We start from the raw sequence: 10395 nt of genomic DNA, 5'->3' as shown, positions 1-10395 counted from the left end.
ATAATTTTTATTAACTATTTTACATCTGCAATGATATTAGATTATAAGAATTAATTACATTTTTAGTAAGTAGAAGCAAAGAATATAATGCGCTAACACCAATCAGCTATGCATAATCTAATTACATGTACCTTCATTTAATGCTAGTAAAAGAGTAATCGATGAAACACATGATGTTACTGTTCCCAACTGTGAGGTACATTTCGCGAATCATCTTCTGTGACGTAGCAGAAGTTGTAACTTCGGTTATTGAATTACATAATCTGTCATAATTACAATGCAGTGATGAATATAAAGCGCAAAAGAGGTAAGAGGTACAATTGCTTTCTATTTCATTAAGAATAATGATTTTCATACGCGACCAGTCCCAGTAGTGAATGGAGCGAAGGTGTTGCTTGTAGAGCTGAAAGATTTCCTGCCTTCATGTTTTAAAATAAATATCTAAATATCAATCCGGTTTAAGTAATTATTGATTACAAACCATTGTTTAACTGTTCTTCTGCAATGTTAGGGCAAATTAATAAAAACTCCCAAGTTTCACTTTAGTAAAAAAATCATGACTACGTCGCTCATAATATTAGTATAAACATGAGATTATAATCTACAGATTTTAGTTTCACTGTATGCTTGGTCACAAAAAATGATTACAAAACACATCTCACAGTTGGAAACTGCAATATCATCATGTCTTTCATCAATTGCTCCTTTACCACTAAACAGAATGGATAAGTGGTTGAACAAGTCATTACATTGGAAATTCCTGATCTGCGACTTCTGGGCTATACAAGTCATACCATATAAAGTTGATTTCTTTAAATTTATGATGACACTATACAACCAGTCAATGTGATGAACAGAGTGAAAGGACCAATTTCAGGGCTGAATATCAGCTGTAGTTAAGTCAGCTTCGTGCTGGTATGCAATAATTTTTGTGGGAAAGGCATCAGGAAAACCATTAAAATATCCATTTTCCTCAGAAAGCCTAACTATTGATGTTCAGTTTTTATTAAGAATGTTCAGCGTTTTTTTGGAAATAGATATGTCATGTCAGGTTATCTGTTGAGTTATGACTCCTTCAGAGACATAAAAATATTAATTATTATAGTGAACTAGATTCCTTGAGTCTATTAGAATCCCTTATTCCCCAAATAGATTCCACGAATATCGATTACATCTTTGAGCTTTGTCTTTGATAAAATTCTGGATTTATCTCTTAGGCTGAGGCAATAGCTACTTTCTTAATGGCCCCTTAACAGAGTGATATCTGTCTGCTTATGAGACTTATATCGCAGGCAAATTATTATATTAAAAGCACAACAGACTAAACTTAGATGTCTTGATGAAATTATTTACACTTCTTATAATTTAATTCACCAAATTTCTTCATAACAAAAAGCATAAAGTTAAATTTTATAATTTTAAGGCGGATTAAATTATGTGTTAACTAAATATTGGTAAACAAAAAATTATACTAATACAACTTACAGACTTTGTTACTTATTTGTAATTTAATCATAACTAAACTGGTAAGTTTTCTATTTCAGCAATGTCAGATGGAGGACTTTTATCCCAGAATTTAATCATAAATAGAATTGTCATTTTCATCAAATTAGATTGGGGAGGAAACTATAGGGTGAGTTTTCAATTTAATTATTACAATGTATAAAACATGCAATAAGTAAAGCGGTAACATCAATGTACATTTAAGAATGTCCATCAGCTCTTACGGAAGGGAAGACATGTGTAAGGAAAGATGAGAAGGGCTCTAGCAAGAAGAAAAAAAAGTTTCATAGGTTTTTTAAGTTGAAGCATTTAAAAGAATTAGGAAAACTTGGGATTAACTCATCTTCATGATTCTACTAATCTTTATTTATTTTATTATAATATTTAAGGCTTAGCTCTATGTAGGGCTTATGAATGTAATTAAATTCCATTGTATGAATAACAATTTGTCTTTAAAATCAATACAATATTAGTAATGAAGCGATTAATTTGGATAACATCTAAAGTTCCAGGTTAACTCTTTCAAATTACTTCATATAAGAGGTGAAGCATATTGTGGCAGGTTTTAATGTATCTACCAAAGAGATTAACGATCTGTTTAATTTTCATGAGAAAGTTTTTTATGTTTTTTGGGGTAAGAGTGACATCTCTACTTTCACTGTTGGGAAATGATATTTATAACCACCGATATTCTTATGCAGAATTTACAAAATTTGCTAGAGCATTAAGAGAAATTTGCTAGAGCAAAGTGTTACGAGAATAAAGCTCACACAGACGAAAACCCTTTAAATCATTAATTCACTTTCAGGTGTGATTTTTAATTGCAACTTACCTGCAAATTACGGTAGTAAATAATTTACTTTATCCACTAAAAATTTGTGTATTTGCACTTACATGTAGTTTCTGCCTTAACTTAAAATTATGTTTTAATAAAAAAATTATTCACTAGATGGATTGTAACCATCTAACATAACATTGCAGATAGAATGTCCAGAATTCCCATTAATGATACAGATACTATTTTTGTTGTCCGTAAAGCAAAACGTCTGGGTTCTTTATTTGATAAATTCTTGTGGGATGATAAAATTGATTTTGTTTAACAAAATGGAGTGAACCGTTTTACTCTGAAGAACCTTTACAAAACACTAAGCTTGTAATCATTATGAATACATATTATGATTAAATATTTTCGCGTATAATGTGTAATATCCAGTTTTTGGACTTCCTAAAAACATGAGCTTTTAAGAGAAAAAAAAATGGGCTTTTAGATCATTAGCGATGCATACTTTATGAGAAAGGTAACTGTACAATCAGTTTATTTTACAATTAAAAGATTTACTTTTTCAAAAACAATATTGTTCTGTTGATGAATTAAAAAAAGGACAAACATATGATTTATCTGCGATCACTTCAACATGTACAGATATAAGTATATGCTTGAAACAATTTTCAGTTAATTATTTTGTAGTAACATATTATTGATGTATTTAAATTAATATTATTTCATGTGTTTGATTAAATAATTAAAATGAACTTGAAATACAACTATAATTTTTTTCAAATTTTATATTTATTCAGATCAGAAAAAAAAACATTTATTTATAAAGTAGCAAGTTAGATTAAATAATTTGTTATAATAAAAAAATCACCCTTACCAACAATTCATATTATATCACTAGGGCTTTGGGTTATTCGACATTCCTCAGGAGACATATTTTTTTGTAATTTAAAACGTTAAAATTAAAAACGTAAATAAAAAATTATACACTACAGTAACCTACCTACGCGGGTCATTGTATAGGGAAATAAGTTAGGCAACTTGATAATTATTAATTTAAATAGAAAATCGTCTTCAAATTTGATATGTTCCTTTATTAATTTATTGTTATTACAATAATGTTTTGAGATTGCTAGTTTTATAATAATCGGTGGAAAAATCGAATATTTTAATAAAATTATTTGTAATTATTTTTATAATAATTAGTTGTAATTATGTTTATAATAATTAGTTGTAATTATGTTTATTTTATAAAATGTGATTAGCAATATTTGGATTTATCGAAACAGCCTTTCTTTATATTATTAATATGTTCTTTAGCTCTAATAGAAAAATAATGGTTGGTCATAACAATATATTCAAGAGGGAGGTTTACACGTTTGAAACTATTGGCTATAGTTTGAAACGTGTAGTTTCAAAAAAAAAAAAAGGCAAGTTGGCTACTTGCCCTTTTTTTTTTTGAAATTGACATTACACCCACGGGGTTGTTGTAGTGGCGATCTTCACAAATCAGCTGATTTCGAAGCCGCGAGTTCCAACATTCAAATCCTAGTAAAGACGGTTAGTTTAATACAGATTTGAATACTAGATCGCGGATACCGGTGTTCTTTGGTGGTTGGATTTCAATTAACCACACATCTCAGAAATGGTCGACCTAAAACTGAACTAGACTACACTCACATATCATCCTCAGAAGTAATACCCGACTGTCATTCCCAGAAGCTAAATTTGATAAAAAGAAGAAAAAAAGGAATTGAAATCAAGTTGTATACAGAGTGTATAAAAAAGTTCTCCCGGGATTTTCATAACATATTCTACACCTTAAATTTATGGAAAATTTCATATAAATGTATGCCCTAAAATGCTTCGTTTGTGAGTAACGGCTAATAACAGATTTCACTCAGACTTCAGCAACCCCGGTGAAACAGGTCATACTGAAATTTTTTGGACATTGATTACGGGGCAGAACTAGTGATTTCAATGGTTTTTTATCTTAAAAATTAAATAAAATACCTAGCAATTGTTAGCAATTGTTCTTCTATCTCTGTATTTGAACCCTAATTTTTTTTAAATGCTGAACATTTTATTCCAGTCTACGTTATCGAATGGCTTTTCTAGGTCTATAAATCCCAAGTATGTTGGTTTCTTTTTCTTTAATCTTTCTTCTACTATTAATCTGAGGCCTAAAATTGCATCCCTTGTCCCTATACTTTTCCTGAAACCAAATCTGTCTTCTCCTAACACTTCTTCCACTCTCCTCTCAATTCTACTGTATAGAATTCTAGTTAAGATTTTAGATGCATGACTAGTTAAACTAATTGTTCTGTTTTCTTCACATTTATCTGCCCCTGCTTTCTTTGGTATCATGACTATAACACTCTTTTTGAAGTCTGACGGAACTTCCCCTTTTTCATAACTATTATACACCAGTTGTATAATCTATCAATCGCTTCCTCACCTGCACTGCGCAGGAATTCTACAGGTATTCCGTCTATTCCAGGAGGTTTTCTGCCATTTAAATCTTTTAATGCTCTCTTAACTTCAGATCTCAGTATTGTTTCTCCCATTTCATCCTCCTCAACTTCCTCTTCTTCCTCTATAACATCATTTTCTAATTCATTTCCTCCGTATAACTCTTCAATATATTCCACCCATCTTTCCTTTTCGTATTATATATTGGTGTACCATCTTTGTTTAACACATTTTAAGATTTTAATTTATGTACCCCAAAATTTACCTTAACTTTCCTGTATGCTCTGTCTATTTGACCAATGTTCATTTCTCTTTCCACTTCTGAACACTTTTCTTTAATCCAATCTTCTTTCCCTAGTTTGCACTTCCTGTATATAGCATTTCTTAATTGTCGTTAGTTCCTTTTACTTTCTTCATCACTAGCATTCTTATATTTTCTACGTTCATCCACCAGCTGCAATATATCGTCCGAAACCCAAGGTTTTCTACCAGTTCTCTTTATTCCGCCTAAGTTCACTTCTACTGATTTAAGAATTTTCTTTTTAACATTCTCCCATTCTTCTTCTACATTTTCTACCTTGTCTTTTTTACTCAAACCTCTTGCGATGTCCTCCTCAAAAATCTTCTTTACCTCCTCTTCCTTAAGCTTCTCTAAATTCCACCGATTCATCTGACACCTTTTCTTCAGGTTTTTAAATCCCAATTTACATTTCATTATCACCAGATTATGGTCGCTATCAATGTCTGCTCCAGGGTAAGTTTTGCAGTCAACGAGTTGATTTCTAAATCTTTGCTTAACCATGATATAATCTATCTGATACCTTGCAGTATCGCCTGGCTTTTTCCAAGTGTATATTCTTCTATTATGATTTTTAAATTGGGTGTTGGCAATTATTAAATTATACTTCGTGCAAAACTCTATAAGTTGGTCCCCTCTTTCATTTCTTTTGCCCAGCCTGTATTCACCCACTATATTTCCTTCCTTGCCTTTTCCAATGCTTGCATTCCAATCTCCAACTATTATTAAATTTTCATCTCCTTTTATGTGTTTAATTGCTTCATCAATCTCTTCGTATACACACTCTACCTCACCATCATCATGGGCGCTTGTAGGCATATAGACGTTAAGAATCGTTGTCGGTTTAGGTTTTGATTTTATCCGTATTACAATGACAATTGTATTACAATGAGTATCGCTATGCATTTTGAAATATTCTACTCTCTTCCCTATCTTCTTGTTCATTATGAAACCTACTCCTGCCAGCCCATTATTTGAAGCTGAGTTAATTATTCTAAAATCACCTAACCAAAAGTCGCCTTCCTCTTCCCACCGAACCTCACTACTTCCTACTACATCCACATTTATCCTATCCATTTCCCTTTTTAAATTTTCTAGCCTACCAACCTTTTTTAAACTTCTAACATTCCACGCTCCGACTTGTAGAATGTTATTTTTTAATTTTCTGATGACCCCTTCCTTAGTAGTCCCCACCCAGAGATCCGAACGGGGGACTAGTTGACCTCCGGAATATTTTACCCAGGAAGGCGCCTCCATCATTGCTATATGAAAATGCAGAGATCCACATTTTCTTGGAAAAAAAGCAGCTGTAGTTTTCCATTGCTTTCAGCTGCGCAGTACTCAGAGTACTGAGTGATGTTGATATGGCCGTTTAAGTCATCCTTACTCCCACCCCTAACAACTACTGAAAGAGCTGCTGCCCTCTTTCAGGAATCATTCCTTAGTCTGGCTCTCAGCAGGTACCTCTCCGATATGGTTGCACCTTCGGTCCAGCTAATCTATATCACTGAGCACTCAAGCCCCCTCACCAACGGCAAGGTCTCATGATTCATAGAGGAGGAATAAATATATATTAATTTATTTATTTAGTGTATGGCTGCAACATGCAACACCAATTACAGTAAAAAATTACAAACAAACATTCAACAAATTAATATAAGCTACTGATTCTGGAATTGTCATCAGGAAATCTTCAGGATTCCCTTCATAAGTTGTCCTAGAGCAAACTTCTGTAATGTGTTTAACAGTATAATTTTCACCACACTCACAAAGTGGTGTCGGTGTTTTACCCCATTTATACAGGAAATAGGCGCATCTACCATGCTGAGTTTGTACTCTGTTTAGCGTTGACCAAGTCTTATGTGGCAAGTCAAAACCCGGCGCTTTTTAGTATTACATGGGATTTCGTTAGTCTGCTCTGTGGTCCCGTTTTCTCCTGGTCAGCCATCAGGACCTCCTGTGACTCCTCAAATGATCTACATTTTGTTGTTAGCACCCAGTCATCGGCCTTTTAAGCCGATGGGGAAGCGTGACACTTCTATTTTACTAGCATTTGGTTGGAGGCGCAATCTCCGGAAGTACTTTTCCAGTTTCTCCAGGTCAGCCATCAGGACCTTCTCCGACTCGTCAAACAATCTATATTTTGTTGTTAGCACCCAGTCATCGGCGTAGCCATGCATTTTAGATCTTGTCTCTGGCATGTCTGCAACACAGAAGCTGAAATGAGAGGCACAAGTACCGATCCTTGTGGCAGGTCGTTCTTGAGTTTCCTGGGTGAGCTTATATCGGATCCCATGATCCGACATACATCGATAAATCGAATTGATGCGATACAACAAAAACTAAAAATGACGTAGTAATTAACCTAGTAACCTAGACGTAGTAACCTATTTAATATTGAATATATTAGAAAAAAAGAAGGTAAGAAAAGTTTAGTTATTTTTTTGTGAAATAATGGGTCCGAGTGATATTGTAGACTGTGGTGTATGATTACGAACACCCCAATAGCACAGTAGTATAACTGATATGCATTCCTACCATGTGCTGTCACTGTTTACACCCTCGGTTATATATATATATATATATGAAATCTATTCTGTGATCTGTGTGGTGTTTGGTAGTCATTAAAATTATTTTTACAGAGTGAAAGATGTATGTATTATTTACGTGTCGTAAGTATATTAATATAACTAAATATAATATAGTAAACTTTATAATAACAGATTTAATAATTAATCATATTTGGATACCCAGAAGGTAAGAAATCGCTATGTTACTTTTTGTGAAATTACGGAAGCTCACCCGGAACGGAGTCAGAGCATTAGCAAACGGGAAATTAGTCGTGAACACCAAGAGAGAGATATTTAGAATTATTCTGTAGGCGAAATAGTTTGAAGTATTCTCAAACAAGTATAATTAAAGCATTAAACATATTTATGGAAATAGGCAGATTTCGATGTGCTTGTGTTTTTTCAGTTGAAATCATATCCTACATATAAATTATATTTTTGATTAAATTTGATGTACTTGTGATTGTTCAATTATGTAAAAGGTAGTTGTAGAAGGTTCTCATAAACTTTCTATAAGAAGAGATAATCTCATATTTTTATGTTAAATTTTTAACTTTTCCACAATGGCTTCTTTGTACCACAGAAAATTAATGCAGTCTGGCTTTACCAGAAACACTGTAATAAATTTAGATGTTAAGTTAATCGAATGCTGCTCCTGAATATTTCATGCAAAAAATCTGTAATGTGTTTATTAATGGTTGGTTTGGTTGATAATGGCATATGAGAGTCTGCAGTTTTACAAGTTTTCATGTCTAATGTGACAAAGTTATAACTAGGGTCAGGTTAGGACACTCACTTTTGACTCGCATTCTTCTAATAGTTCATGTTATATATCCTTATTTTATGTTACTGGCTTCTTAACTCATTAATTATGTTTTTCTTCTGACAATTTTTTGATTGTCTAAAAATTAAATTTTTGTTTTTAATACAACTGAATTGACTTCCACTAGTACTTTAAAAACATGCAATAATCCTTGTTTAATTTAGCATCATAGTCTATATACATAGCATATAGTCTATATTTAGGTTTTCTTTTGCAAAAAATTGTATCAATATAGGTAATAAAAAACCATCACCTCTACTGTTATTGCCTACTCATAAAGATTTTTTGGAGATTTAGAAATTCAGTTATACCATAAAACTCTGGTTTTCATGTTGTCTTAGTTATAAATATAAATTATATGTATAGCAAATCATTTCCATACATAACTGATGCATTTTAGTGCTTTAAAACCCAGTTTTACACATAACATATCTTAAATTATCTTTAACAATATATGTAGTTCCAAGCTCTTAACTTCATCAGATGTTATGTTTCAGTAATATTTCATTTAACATGCTTATTTTAAGTCACACTTTTGTAGTAGGATATTAATATATATTTATATTTTTTTTGCAGAGTATGGATGCACAAACTAACGATTCAGTTTTGGAAGAAAATCCATTATCCTTGCCCATTAAAAAAGAAGACATGCATGAAACTGGGCAACAAGAATATTTGTTTGTACATCTTGCCAAGACTGATGATGATAAATTGACAATTTTTAAACAAGTAACCTATTTTCTTCTTTATTTTGGCTTAAGTGAAAAACATAAAAGCTAGTTATTGTAAGACTTTTCAATTTTTCTGTTCGTAAAGATATTTTTATTTACTGTTTTTAGCCCACATATTATTGAGCATTCATGTCTAACAAGAGATATTTTCATTTATAGTGTAAAAAACCTTTATTAGTGGAGTATAGGGGGTTAAATAGCTTTGTTTAACAAATTGCATCTAACATTCTATGGTAGATAAATTTTGTACAACAATACGTAACAAATAAAATACAGTGAGCAGATGCCTCATGCCTTAAACAAAGGTGACTAATTAATTTTATACCCATATTTAACATTGTTTATATAAATGTTTAAAAGAGTACAAAGCTATCCTTGCCTTTATGAAGCATGTTCAGTTACAAGAAACTTTGTTATAGGTTTCAATAATCCTTATTCTATGTCACTGCAATTTTTGTTTCCAAACAAGGTTGATGTGCTTCTTTATATTTGCACCAGCAACCTGTATCTTTTACCAAACAATTTAGATTGTGCAAACATTTTTCTATTGATCTATTAATTTAATGCCAATGCCTCCAATATTTCCCTTTTCTTGCACTATCATGTGTGATTATATACTGCAAATTCCAGTTGAATATTATTGTAGATGTACTCACACAGATGAGTTATTTCTATGAAAATCAATTTATTTTATAATTGTAAGAAAAATAGATATATTATTAATAGATGTTAATTATATAAAGATAATAAATTATTATTATTATTACTTTATATTTTGCTGCAGAGTATGGATGCACAAACTGATAGTTCATTTTTTGATGAAGATCCATTATCTTCCAGTATTAAACAAGAAATCAAGCATGAAACAGAGCGAACAGTACATTTGATTGCTCCTGTTGCTATGATAGATGATAAACTGACAACATCTAGACAAGTAAGATATTTTCATTTACTATTTGATGGTTTACCTAATATTTAGCATTCTAAATAATATCTAATAATTAGTTATTTTGATTAAAAGCTTAAAAAAAGTGATACCAAAGTGTATGTGAAATGATAAAACAGTATTTGTAGGATTGAGAAGTCACACGTCACTCCAAAAGCTACGAAAACTCGTGGCTTTTGATAAAGAATAACCATTCCGAGTGAGATTTTATATGAGGTTTCTTGTTTCTATCTTTATAGTGTCAAAATATGCTGTTTCTCATCACATAACAAAC

General features: G+C 31.7%; 1 protein-coding gene across 1 annotated transcript; it reads left to right on the top strand.

Annotated features, from left to right (window-relative positions):
- The first annotated feature begins 7482 nt into the window (after positions 1-7482).
- Positions 7483-10154, top strand: LOC142322776 (uncharacterized). The gene is made up of 3 exons (XM_075361852.1): positions 7483-7703; positions 9021-9173; positions 9960-10154. The coding sequence occupies exons 2-3, from the start codon at positions 9024-9026 to the stop codon at positions 10152-10154; spliced, it is 345 nt and encodes a 114-aa protein (XP_075217967.1). The 5' UTR covers positions 7483-7703; positions 9021-9023.
- The last annotated feature ends 241 nt before the right edge of the window (positions 10155-10395 follow it).

The sequence above is a fragment of the Lycorma delicatula genome, chromosome 4 (genome assembly GCF_047948215.1).
Source record: "Lycorma delicatula isolate Av1 chromosome 4, ASM4794821v1, whole genome shotgun sequence".
Lineage (NCBI taxonomy): Eukaryota > Metazoa > Arthropoda > Insecta > Hemiptera > Fulgoridae > Lycorma > Lycorma delicatula.
This window is presented reverse-complemented; position numbering and strand designations above follow the sequence as displayed.